The sequence below is a fragment of the Gallinula chloropus genome, assembly GCF_964237585.1.
Source record: "Gallinula chloropus genome assembly, chromosome: Z".
Lineage (NCBI taxonomy): Eukaryota > Metazoa > Chordata > Aves > Gruiformes > Rallidae > Gallinula > Gallinula chloropus.
In genome coordinates, this window is record NC_140089.1 from 39,535,882 (window position 1) to 39,549,586 (window position 13,705).

General features: G+C 39.0%; 1 protein-coding gene across 1 annotated transcript in view; it reads right to left on the reverse strand.

Moving 5' to 3' along the window:
- TMC1 (transmembrane channel like 1) overlaps nucleotides 1-13,186 on the reverse strand; it is a gene marked incomplete at both ends in the record, with an annotated part of 63,939 nt that extends 50,753 nt beyond the window's left edge. The window contains 2 exons of the mRNA XM_084278405.1: nucleotides 7,898-8,038; nucleotides 12,810-13,186. Coding sequence (XP_084134531.1) covers nucleotides 7,898-8,038; nucleotides 12,810-13,186 — 518 coding nt within the window. The remainder of the gene's footprint in view (nucleotides 1-7,897; nucleotides 8,039-12,809) is intronic.
- Between the last annotated feature and the right edge of the window lie 519 nt (nucleotides 13,187-13,705).

The following is a 13,705-nucleotide window of genomic DNA, read 5'->3' on the forward strand; positions in this document are numbered from 1 at the left end:
AAATTATCTATATCACAAGATAGGCCAAAGTGTGCCCCGTTAGCTAACTGTGAATTTAAAGAAGCTTCAGAGAAACCTTATTAATTGAATTACAGATACAAGAAACTAATAAATTTTGCATGGGGTTGGGCATTATTGTCCCAGAGGAGACTGAGTTAATTATTAACACAGGGTGTGGAGTTACCGCTTCCAAAGTACTAGGTGTACAGTACTTCGGGCACATCAGCGTTGCGAAGAGAGGATGAATTACAGCTCTCAGAGGTTGTTGTTAATGAATAGGATTCAAGTTTATTTCTCGCATTTTTCAGTAACAGTTCAGGAATGTTTCAGTCTCCAAGATCTAAAAACTCATTAGAAAGAAATGTCATGTTAATATTGATCATCTAGGATTTCTCCAAATCTTAAAAAGATTGGCTAAAAACTGACCACGAAAAAACTGCATGCATGCCCAGCTCGCTTGAAAAAGAGTTCAGCAGTAATAATGGGCAAATTATAGTGTTATTTAACACCCAGCTGGCCTCTAGGACATCCAGGCTGGCCTCCAGGACTGTCAGTATGTCCACAGTAAGAGAGACAAAATACTGATTCACCAGAGTGCAAAGAACATATCCAAAGATGAGAAATTTCCACCATCCTACACATGCACCTTATGTATCTTTGGGTTTTGTGTAGTTTCTAATTCATCTGTCTAGGTGGGTAATCTAAGTCTTGCAATAAAATAAATGATGAAAAAAATACTGAAAAATTGCCTTATTATATTTTGTCTCTGGCAGATGAAGAGGAGACTGCTCTGCTCTGATGTTTTTCTTAGAAAAAAACAGAAGTTCTTGTGGTTCTCTTTATGGTCTGTATTTAATTGGAAGTCCTATAAAAAGCCTAAGCTTGACATTTGAGTGCCTTTTTTTTTCTTTTTCTTTTTTTTTTCTTTTTTAATATCTTGTCCTTTCACTTGTTTGGGTAGTTTGCTAACTGGCTTGTGGTATAGCTCTAAAGTGAAATCACTGTTTGCACATTTCTTTCTTTTGTGCTCCATGCTCTGATAATACCTCACCGTAACAGGCGTTGTGGGTGGCTATCAGCTACACAGTTCTTAATAGTCTTTGCTATGTTACGGCACAAAACTTTGACGTGTTTTGGGCAATAACAAGTGAAGCGAGATTAGTACACAGAGCCAAACACAGTAGCACAGCTTCTAAACTTTACCCTTTCCTCATATTTGTGCAAAAGCCAGCCAGGAGGATGCACAGACAGGGATGCAGTCCCTAAAATCAGACCCTCTGAGATAAATCGGAATGACTTTCCCCAGTGGTTTCCCAATTTGCAACAGATGATGTTGTGGCCCCTGAGATTACTTCTTCTGTACCTTTTTACAATTCAAAAGCATTTTCAAGAGGTTACTCCCCTCTCTAAATCCCAGTCTTTTAAATAATGATTGATGGTCATTATCATTTGTTGGCTCTTCAGGTAATTCTGTGCTACGTTAAGTAGGCAGTGTCAAGAGGATACATGAACAAATTATCATCTCCCTTAGAAAAGGCACAACAACAGTGATTACAAACCATAAGAACCAGTGGAAAATAGAAAGAACAAGAAAACTCTCCTGCAGGGGAATATTTGCCTTGGAAATGAGACAGCATCTGGGCTTAAGCCACACTCATGCCCTCATCAACAAGGGTCACTATGTCCCCAGCCCAAAGAAAGGCCAAATGCAAGGTCCTGTACATGAGCCAGGGCAATCCCAAGACCAACTATAGGCTGAGAAAAGAATGGGCTGAGAGCAGCCCTGAGGAGAAGAACTTTGGGATGTTGATTGATGTAAACCTCAATTGGACCGGGCAATGAACGCGTGCAGCCTGTATCCTGGCTAACCATGTCCTGAGTTGCATCAAAAGAAGTGCGACCAGGAGGTTGAGGGAGGTGATTTTCCCCCTCCACTCCACTCCACTCTCATGAGAACAGACTATCATGTCTAGCTCTGGGGCCCCCAACATAAGAAGGACGTGGAACTCTTGGAGTGAGTCCAGAGGAGAGCCATGACGATGATGAGATGCACCTCTTCTATCAAGACAGGCTGAGAGAGTTGAGGTTGTTCAGCCTGGAGGAGACTCCAGGGAGACGTGATAGTAGCCTTCAAGTTCTTAAATGGGGCCTACAGGAAAGTTGGAGAGGGACTTTTTGTCACAGGGTGTAGAGTTAGGATGGGGGATAACATTTTTAAACAGGAAGAGAGCATATTTAGATTAGCTATTAGGAAGAAATTCTTTACTGTGAGGGTGGCCCTGGCACAGGTTGCCCAGAGAAGCTGAGGCTTCACCTTCCCCGGAAATGTTGAACTCCGAGCTGTATGGGACTTTAGGCAACCTTGTCTAGTGGAAGGTGTCCCTGCCCATGGAAGGGCCTTGGAACTAGATGATCTTTGAGGTCATTTCCAAACCAAACTGTTCTGTGACTCTATTATGTCTCCTGCTCAGGGCTTGGGAGAGTGAAGGTGCTCTTTCCTGCATAACAAATTTTCATTCCTCTCTGTGGCTTTTTTCTCTTTTTCACATCTCCAGACCTGTAAAGATTTCACTGTGTGTCTCAAGGTGAGGTTAGAGTTTGACAGTGCTGGTTCAATTTAACTTTAATCCGCAAAAGGACACTGCAGCACAGCAGTATCCTCAGTCATGGTTCTTGAGGCAATAATCAGGTGTTGTTTAAAATGTGTCTTTCCAGAGACAGGGATGTAAATTGGAAATTAGAGCTGATCTAATCTGCCAGTGCAGCTGTATTAAGAATGCCATTTCAGGAATGAATATCTCAGCTAGGTTTTGACAAAAGGCATTTGCTAGAGAGCAACTAGCTCTGCATCTGGCTTACAAAGTTATTTGTCATTAGTGCATTCTTAGAACAAAAGAATGAAGCAAAAGTTTGACTATTATACAAAGAGATCACTAGATCTAAATAAAAATCATCTTTACCATCCTATATTTTTTAAGGTTTAAAAAACACTCCCTCAGGAGAAACTAGTTTTGAATTATCAAAGTGTGATTCAAAGTGCTGAGACAAAAGTTTTTTAAAAATTAATATTTCTTATCCCTTTTTCAAAACACACGATTTAGTACAACTTAAATGGTGTTTAAAAAAAAATGTTCTGGCCCATTAACACTTTTTAAAGAAAAATATTTAGAATAGAAAATCCCATTTAGCCCTAATATTGAATTTTTAAAATAATATGAAAAAACATGGTTTCTTTCTTATTTTGACACAAATATGTAACTAATCCTTGAACATTGCTAGGGACATTGTTTTCATTCTGGAAAAAAAAAAAAGATGCTGGTACAGAACAAATACAGAATTTGAGCTTGGCACACAGAAAAGAACACATCTCATAATGCTGAGAAGAAATCTCAAATTAAGTATTCCCCCAGTGTAGAAGCTGGAAGACAAAGAACAGAGAAAGTTCTTTTTCTACCTCTAAAAAGATGCGCTTCTATATTTTTTTCCTCCACATTACACATTAGTGTTATATTTTCCCATATTACACTATAAACCTGCACAGGAGAAGAAGCAGATGACATAGGGAAACACTTGCTAATAGTAACAGTTGACCAACATTTTCAACAGCAAGAGATGCTAATATAAGAGTATTCAAAAGTCACTTGTTATTGATTTGCAAGTTTAAGGCACTTCAAGCCACTGTGAGTCCATTTTTAACATGTACAAAATAATGGCAATCCATCAAACTAAGGATTCTGGTATAAACCTTGAGTAACTTCCTAAAATGCAAAACAAATATATAGTCACCCTAAAATGTGCCAATATAGAAACTTCTATAACTACCATCATAATAGAGCACCCACAAGTAAGGTATTACTTCTTATTTTAAGAAGTATAATAACACCAGGTCTTCCATTGCAACTCAGTTGAATTTAGAGTCCAAAGAGCCAATTACAGAAATAGAACTCTAGAAAGTTTAGTCTATTACTGTATTTTGGTACATAATTAATTTAGTTTATCATAGAGTGTTTTGGGTTGGAAGGGACCTTAAAGATCATCTAGTTCTAACCCCCATGTCATGGGCAGGGACACCCTCCACTAGACCAGGTTGCTCAAAGCCCCATCCAACCTGGCCTTGAGCACTGCCAGGGGGGGATCATCCACAACTTCTCTGGGCAGCATGTTCTCACCACAATTTTTTTTTGTTATATTTTATGTGTAATCTAAACCTACCCTCTTTCAGGTTAAATCCATTACCCTTGTACTATCACTGCACACCAACATTTGTGATGAAACACAAATATTGCATACTAGTATTTGTGACCAACTATTAGCAGTTAGCTTTTTTTTTTATATATACCCGCTGTTTGATGGATTTATATGTTTTTTCTGCTGAGATATGCATTACTTTGTACAGAAGTATGACAATCTAATTGGAGTTCATGGGAATAAAAGGCAACTATTTTTTGAACCGTATTTGACAAAAAACATGGTAATAAATCTAATTCTTCAGTTAATAATAGTAGATTCGAAATAAATATGTTAATCTGAAGAACCGTAATTTCCTCTGGGAATGTACTTCTTTTTTTCTTTTTATTTTTAGGGCAAATAAGATTATAATATGCTTCCAATCTCACTTCAGAGAGGGCTGTAGCAAAGTAAAGCAAAAAAACTACCATTGTTGCAAACTGCCCTAAGAGTACATTGATGCATCTTTTTTTTTTTTTTTTTTTACTAAAATAAACTTTCTGGTGTCAGGATATAAAATTGAACTCATTTGTAGTCTCACAGTCTAGATTCCATAAACATAAGAATTTAAAAGTTGCTAAACTGATGGACTTTTAGGTAGCATTGCTTCTCATGTTTAACGTACAAGGACCATTTCATACTGCATCTTAGTAACGAAATCATTAAGATAGAAAGGCAGATAGCAAGGGTGGGATTTTGAAAACTCACTATAGGCTTAATTGAGAAAACCCACCGGAAAAATAAAGAAGTGTGGTAACTTGGCATTCATGAAGGATGACTGAAGCACTTACGCAATTATAAACATCTCACAGTAAGATAGAGTTTTAAGGCTGGGAAGGACTGATCTTCCCACTCTCTCTGACCTGGAGAGGATGACAGAGGCTGCAGAATTTCACTGAAGGGATCCTGATTCAATCTGCAACTAGCTAAGATATATTAGTTAAAAAATTACTCATCTGTTTGAGAGGCCTCTATCTGTAGTTAATCCCAATTTACCCTCCTGTAAATGCATTTGCCAGCTGTTCTCAAACACTTCTTCTTTTACGGACAGAGAGAACAAACTGATGTTCAGCAGGGAATCATAGAATCATGGAATCATAGAATGGCATGGGTTGGAAGGGATCCCAAGGATCATAGAGCTCCAACCCCCCTGCCACAGGCAGGGACACCAACCTCAGGCCTGGATCTACACAAGGTTGCACAGGGCCCCATCCAACCTGGACTTGAACACTTCCAGGGATGGGGCATCCACTACTTCTCTGGGCAGCCTGTTCCAGCACCTCACCAGTCTCTCTGTAAAAAATTTCCCCCTAATATCTAATCTAAACCTTCCCTCCTTTATCTTTAATCCATTCCCCCTTGTCCTGCCATTGTTTATCCTTTTAAAAAGTTGAATCCCCTCCTGCTTATAAGCTCCCTTTAGGTACTGGAAGGCTGCAATGAGGTCCCCCCACAGCCTTCTCTTCTCCAGGCTGAACAAGCCCAGCTCCCTCAGCCTCTCCTCATAGGGCAGATGCTCCCACCCTCTAATCATAGAATGGGCCCTTAGAGGCCAACTAGTCCACACTCCTGGCAGCAAGCAGGGATGTCTTCAATTAGGTCTGGTTTCCCAGAGTCCCATTCATCCTGACCATGAACATTTCCAGGGATAGGGCATCCACCATGTCTCTGGTAACCTGTTTTCCCCAGATTTCTGTGAAATAAAGCAACCTGTGTTTCACCACCCTCATCATAAAAAAATTCTTCCTTATATCTAGTCTGTGTGTAATTTCTTTTGGTTTATAACCATTGCCCCTTATTCTATCACTGCAAGCCCTATTAAAATGTCTGTATCCATCTTTCTTATAGGTCCCTTTTAAGTACCGTGAGGTTGAACTAAGGTCTTCCCAGAGTCTTCTCTTGTCCAAACAAAACAGCGCAAATTTTCTTAGTTTTTCCTTATAAGGGAAGTGTTCCATCCTGATTGTCTTTGTGGCCCTCCTCTGGACTGACTCCAATAGCTCCCTGTATTTTTTGTAGTGGGGATTCCAGAGCTGGATGCAGCACTCCAGGGGGATCTCACCAGAGTAGGGTAGAATGAGAATCACTTCCCTTGACCTGTGCCCACACTTCTTTTGATGCTGCCCAGGATACTCGTAGCATTCTTGGTTGCAAGAGCACATTGCTGGCTCATGTCTAGGTTTTTATCCACCAGCACTCGTAAGTCCTTCTCGGCAGGTCTGCTCTCAATCCCTCCATATCCCAGTCTGTTGGGTACCTTGCGCTACCCATGTGCAGGACCTTGCACTTGGTCATGTTGAGGTTAGCATGGGCCCACTTCTCAAGATTGTTCAGTTGCCTATGAAAAGCATCCCTTCCTATGCTATCCCATCACACAGTTTGGTGTCATCTCTAAACTTAGTGAGGGTGCACTCAATCCCACTGTCTATGTTATTAATAAAAGTAATAAACAATACAGATCGCAATACGAACTCCTGAGGGACACCACTCATCACTGATCTCCATATGGACATTGAGTTATTGACCACTAGCTTGCAATCATCCAGTCAATTCCTTATCCACCAAATAGTCCATCCATCAAATCCCTGTCTTTGCAATTTGGAGAGGCTATTTCAGGGGATCATGTCAAAGATATTTCAGAAGTCCAGATGGTTGATATACATAGCTCTTTCCCTGTCCACTGATGCACTCATCATGGAAGGCCACTAGGTTGGTCAGGTAAGATTTGTCCTTAGGAAAGCCACGCTGACTGTCTCAAATCACCTCCTTGTTCCATGTTCCTTAAAATAGCTTCTATGAGAATCTGTTCCATGACCTTCCCAAGCATAAAGGTGAGCCTGAAAGGCCAGTAGTTCCCTGTGTATTCATTTCTATCTTTTTTAGAAATAGATACAATATTTCCCATTGTCCAATTGCCTGGATTGCTTGCCATGCTCCTCTTCCATAAGAAGCAAAGTTCCCTTTTTCGCCTCAGTTTCTAATTCCTACCCATAAGCTTTCAACTTACTTATGGCTATTTTTCAAAGACAGCTCTTCACAATCTGTCCATTTCTTGATGTAGAGTTTCCTGTGCTTGGTGGAAATTTAACTGTAAATGAAAACTTAATTTTTAGCCTTAATGAAAATGTAATGATAGTTTTCATAGGCAAAATTATTTTTTTATATGTAGTATAGCTAAAAATGCATGAAAAAATAAGTTCCATTTCCAACCAGTTTGCATTTTCCTAAGATAAAAGAAAAATATAAATCTGCTTTTCTTTCCAAAAGTTTAAAATAGAAAGATAAATCCTCTCTTCCCACCCCAGAAATCTTGAGATTTTCCTAAAATGCTCATTTTTCATGGATCAGATATTAAACTGATCAACAGAAGAATTCACCAACACTAACCTAACTGAAAAAAAAAAATCAAAAATTTTGCAGAAGGGTTCAATGGAACTTTAAAAAGTTCTTGAATTTTTCATATTTGATTTCACATTGACAGAAACGAGACAGCACTGATCTGCAGTGCTGTTTATCCCCACTTTCTGTGACAGCACATCCTGTCACAGAGATTAGAGATGGTATGAAGTTAATTGTGTCAGTAGGTCTAGAAACACAGAGAAAGTTCAGAAAAACAGTGCTAAGGGGCCAAGCAGGATGGAAAGTATTCACTATGGAAATCAAACCATACTTCAGGACAGACAACTTCTTTTTCATCTTCCATGGCTTGTTTCGTAGCGTGGCAATCAGTTTCTTTTTTTCTTCTACCTCTTCTTTCAGTTTGGCCAATTCCTCCTCCGTAATTGGTTCCTCCTCAGAGTCAGAATCAGAGCTTTAAAAAAAAAAAGTAATAACAGAAACCATCACCAAAACTCAGAAAGGAGAGGGGTTTTCACTGTAGCACATGCTTGACGTTAAGTCTTGTTAGTGTTAGATAAATGCGTTTACTGTTGCACAGAAGGGAGGACACAGCTCAGCCTTGTAGTTAATTTTCATACAACAGGCAAAGCCTGCACTAACTGCACAGCTGTGCTGAACCAGCACTGCACTCAGAACATCCTGTGGGCAGTGCTTTTGGGGTCTGACAGCCTCATCCTATCACCTGTTATTTGGTTGAAAAGACCAACACCACCTCTCTACTACCTCCCTTAAGGTAACTGTAGGTGGCAATAAGGTTCCCCCCTCAGCTTTATCTCCACCAGGCTAAACTACCCCAGTTTCCTCAGCCGCCCCTCACAAGGTTTGCACTCCAGCCCCTTCACTAGTGTGGTTGCTCTGGACATGTTCTAGCACCTCAATGTCTTCCTTGTAGTGAGGGGCCCAAAACTGAACACACCACTCAAGGTGCAGACTCACCAATGACAAGTCATTCACTTTTCTGAGGATTTAATATTCAATATCTATCGGAGATGAATGATTAATTACCTAAGCCACCTAATTATATCATTTCTATCCTCTGGATAGCAAAAGAATTCAAATATTTTCATCTAGATAACACAGACGTAGTTAAGTATTTGTGTGACATCAATTACAAAAGAATGTTTTTGGAAAGTTTGAAGACAAGGAAATATAGTAAAAGCAAAATATTTTTTCCAGTGTAGCAAAATACAAACTTCTGATTGGTCGTTTACCTTTTGTTTTCATGAAACACACATCATTATAGCAAAAGCTACTGGGGATCAGCTTAAACATTTCAAGCAAAGGGGAGTAAGTTAGCAAAGAAAGAAGTGCTCACAGTTATCAAATGCCCTGCTATTAAAAACTCAAATGGTATTTTTTGGAAAGACTGTCACATTGGAAAATTGAACCCATCAGCCGTAAAATTTCAGACTTCATGTGATAAGAGAGTGCCACAAAAATATAAATCTACAGAAAGAATGACTGCTACTGAACACTAGATGTATTTATTGTTATGCTGGTATTGCAACGAGCAAGTGATGAACTATATGAAAACTTAAGGCAAATTAATGAAGGTCAGTAAAAAGATTGGTCCATGCAATTTCGAGGCATTATAATGCAAGAAAAGTCACATCTTTAAGACTAACAGAAGGATTAAAGGAATCTGGGTTTGAGAGAGCTTTAAATCCTCAGTTGTTACAATCAGCTGCTTTGCATTTTACACAGCAGACAGGACTGTGACCAATATTGAGAACTTCCTTTGACAGCAGATTGCAAAACTGTTGTGCAAAACTGAAATATGCAGTTTTAGGACACTAAAGAGAGTGGTTGGAAATGTGAATGGAAAGTTGTAATGCGGTGAACTTACTGAGGAAAGGAAAGTGAGCAGAACACAAGCGGTAAAGTAAGGATAGTATTGGCTCTTGTGCTCATTGCCCACCACTACTTTATTTACAAACACCTCTCATCTTTAATTTTTCATTTTTCTTTGGAACCAGAAATATAATAAAATTACCAAATTGCTTTTGAGAATGTTTACACTACACAGCAAAACTTTATGCAGTTACAGCAGACTTTTCCTGTAGCTTGAGCGGTTGAACACTATGACATTCAAGCCAGGAAGTCAGAATTCTGTCTTCCACAACCAAAAGTCTTAGCCTTTCATGAGGGTTGTGATTTATACATATGAAGGCTAGAAGGGTTTACCATGACCTTCAGGCTAAAACAAAGTATAAAACATCATTAAATATTCTCACATCAAGCTGCCATCATTCTTGGCTTCAATTCAATGCACAATAATGTATTATTTCCTAAGTCAATAGAGCTCTTGAAATCAATGGTGCTTCCTTAAATCACACACATATTGAACTTGCTCATATTATTAACCTGTGTTTTGGTTTTATGCCCATGTTATATATCTGTGGTTTAGTTTTATCTCCTCTTTATGGATGTAATCTCTTTTTCTCATGATTTTTTAAAAGCCATTTTATAGAGGTAAAAATTAAGATGAAAATGTCTTCTTGGAGACTGAATGTTGAAAAGACTGGTAGGACTTCAAGAGTGATAAGTGGATAAATTTGACCATACTTCTTCCTCGTTTTTTTGTGAAAACTCTACTGCTTACTGAAAATTCACACCTAGTGCTCTTCAGCAGTCTTTCTGATTGCAAAGAGATGTAGGGCCAGCACTGCCTTAGTCTCGCATGTGTCTATGGACTTTTGCATAAGGTTTGAGTGCTCCTACCGAAAATCAGTTGATTTACTCACATGTAGACCCATACAGCAAAACCAGAAATTGCACAGGGTAGGTAGAATATAACATTCCTTCTCTAAGGATTTGTAGCTCAAGTGACTGCATATAGAGTCTATCTAAAACAAATCAGTCACAATCAGACAAGCCAGTAAAGAGCAAAACCCCTCTTCAATCCAGGAATATCACAGATCTCCGCAGTGAGACTATAAGAGGCAATTAAACATGAACATTTTGGGGCATGATGAGCATGAACAGTGTAGAGGAGGCCCTCTTCAGACCCTCATTAAGAGGTAAGAATTGACCACAGCTACAACCAATAGCAACTAAGAGCAGAAGACGTAAAACTCATCCAGAAATGACTGGTTTTGAAGTGAAAAATGTGATGCTACCACAAGTTAACAGAGATCAAAATAATGAGGTTTAAAAAAAAGACAATCAATACAGAGATCATCTAGGACTCCTTTATGTCCTTTATGTAGAAGAGCTAGCATATATAGAGCATTTCCTGATTTAAGATGAAAAATAGGAGGGAGGAATAGGGCAACAGCACCAAATTCTACTGATTTGTACTAAAACAGCAAAAAAGGGCAGTGTTTGTAGAGTTCAGCAAATCCACAATGACAGCAGCAAATAGAGTATTATCTCCCTGAGGAATAATATAACATTTAATGTTACTTTTCTACTGCAGGCTTTTCAGGTTTTGGTTTGTGTTTTGTTTAACTGCTTATTTTACTCTTATCGTGCTTTTTTATGCTGAAATGTATTGGCAGTTAAAAAACATTAACAAAATATACTTTTAAACATTATGAAGTATATGTTGTGATAGGTCCTCATGGAGATTGATAAACAGGCTCTATTTCTATTCTACCACTTTTCTCTTCTGTCCTGAAGGTTTGCAAATGCTTTATCTGAATCACAGCTGAACTGATCACCAGCCTATTTTCCTTTGTTCTTACATTATTTTTGTTATTGTTTTGTTTCATGGTTTGTTTGTGGGTTTTTTAATTTTTTAAAAATATTATATTTATTACTCTGCAATCTTGTCAGCTGGTCCCCTCAAAGTTGAAAAAAATAACGTTCTTCTGGTATCTTAAAGAGCATTCTCAGTTTTTCTTCAAATATCATGCTTATTAACTCCAGAAAATCTTGATGCAGGTAGTGATTTCTAATTATTTAGCCCAGATATATGTATTTTAATCTTAAGAAATTTTGAAGACAATGAAAACCATTTTGCCCTCATTCAATTTTTATATTTTCAGTCATCTTTTTTTTTTTAATTAATGCTTAATAAATATTTATAATGGAGGACAGTGATAAGCAAAGGAATATAGAATGACACATTCAGAGCCGTTGCTGTAAGGGTACAGGAAATTGCAGGGTGGTACAATTGGCAACACAGTAAAGAGCCAGCACAAAGAAAGATTTTAGGGATTCCTGTACAGAAGGGAAATGAAGTAGAAATGTACTGAAATAAGATCACAGACAAATTAATGCAACAGCATGTCTCACTATATTTTTCCTTTCCTTTGACTCGTGCTGTGCTCTCCAGTGATACCTTGGGGAATGCAAACGGCTGTATAAAGTGCTGCATGGGGGAATGGGAATCTCTCTCCCTCTCCACTGAGATAAGCATGCCTACCTCCATTTGCTCCATTATACACCATTTCAAGGACTTGTTTCCTTTCAATAGTCCCAGAAGAAACAGGGAGTGAGAGAATGCCAGGATGGCAGAAAAATCACAGATTAATTTTTGAAGCACTCTGTGTCAGTGGGGTCTTCGAAAGACACCTGGTTGCATTAAATGCTTTGGAAAAGGGAATAGTAATATTTCAGAGTGATTGAGTGGGAGATAGACTGGAAAATCTCAGTCCTTGGTTCTGGATTCTCAAAATTTCGGGACTGATTTTTTATAAAAAGCTGGCTCAAACCTTCCCGGGAAAAAAAGAACTTGATCTTGTGGAAATCTTCAAGACTTTAGTTCTGCACCGGAGCTTAAACTAGACCTTTCATTTTTGGAGGGTGGTCTGGCATTTGGGGAATTTTCATTTTGGGGAAAGGAAAATACAAGAGATACCTCAGCTGTTATCACCTCTCTGTGGCAGTAACCCTGTCTTGAGTTCCCATTCTGCCTGACCAGGTTTGGCCTAACCCTCAGGGTATTGTCAGTCCCAGAATGGTCTGTGTGGTCATTTCCTGAGGTGCCACCCTGGACCTGTGACAAAACTCTGCCTTTGTTCCACCAGAGTGGATATGGCTGGGAAGAAAGTTTCCATTTCACTCAGCCAGTACTTCCCCACTGCAGGGAAAAAACCCAATATATTCATCTCTAACTGGACTGTAACAAGTAAGGTAAGTAATGGAACTATAATGTCTCCTGGTATTCCACAGCTATGAATGCAAGCTTTATGGAAAATAACCATGCTTTTATATTAAAAAATAATTTACTGAATTACCCAGATCCTGATTTCTTTTTGTCTTTTTTCTTCTTGTTGGCCTTCTCTTTTTTCCCTTTCTTATCAGCCTTTTTGTCCTGTTTCTTCTCATTTTTGCCTTTCCCACTTTTACCTCCTTTCTCATCTTCCTCATCTTCTTCATCTTCTTTGGATTTCTGATTTGCCTGGTTCTTCCTGGCTTTTGCAGGGTCCACCTCAGAATCACTGCCCTCATTTCCAGCTGCTCGTCCCCGTCCTCTACGGTTTCTGTGTCTGCGATGCCCAGCTCTCCTTGTCCCATCTTCATCATCCTCATCTTCCTCACCACCACGCCTGGCTCTCCCTCTGCCATGTCCCCTTCTGGTTCTTGGTGTTGCTCTCTTCACCCCTTTACCCATGATGGAGAAAAAAACCAAAAAACACATGAGAAAAGGCAGGAAGTTGGAGGGAGACCTTTCCTTCTCCTTCACTTAAACAGATAATCAGAAAACTTCAGAGTGTGGCCTCATGGTAACCCAAACAACTGACCTGTTCCTTGGACATTTTCTTCATTCTCAGCTGCACTGCTTTCTTCATTGTCAACATCACTGTCATCTGTGGAGCAAAAACAAAGGTCAACACATGTGAAGTGTGAATCAGTCATTATGAATGCAGGAGTTTTAAGAAATGCTTGGCAATTGCTTCATTATATTCCTTAAATTATTTCATAAATCCAACTTTTTGGAACGCACCAAACAGTTTTCAAGAAATAAGATAAAGACAGGAGAAATAGTCTTCAGCAGTCATGTGAGTAAGCCCCAAAGTGATGATGTGAACACCCTCTCATGGAAGAAATATGTAGGACAGGAGGACCCTCAAAAAATATAGTAATATCCTACAATTTGAGGAAAAGAACAAAGAAGATGACAATGCTTCTC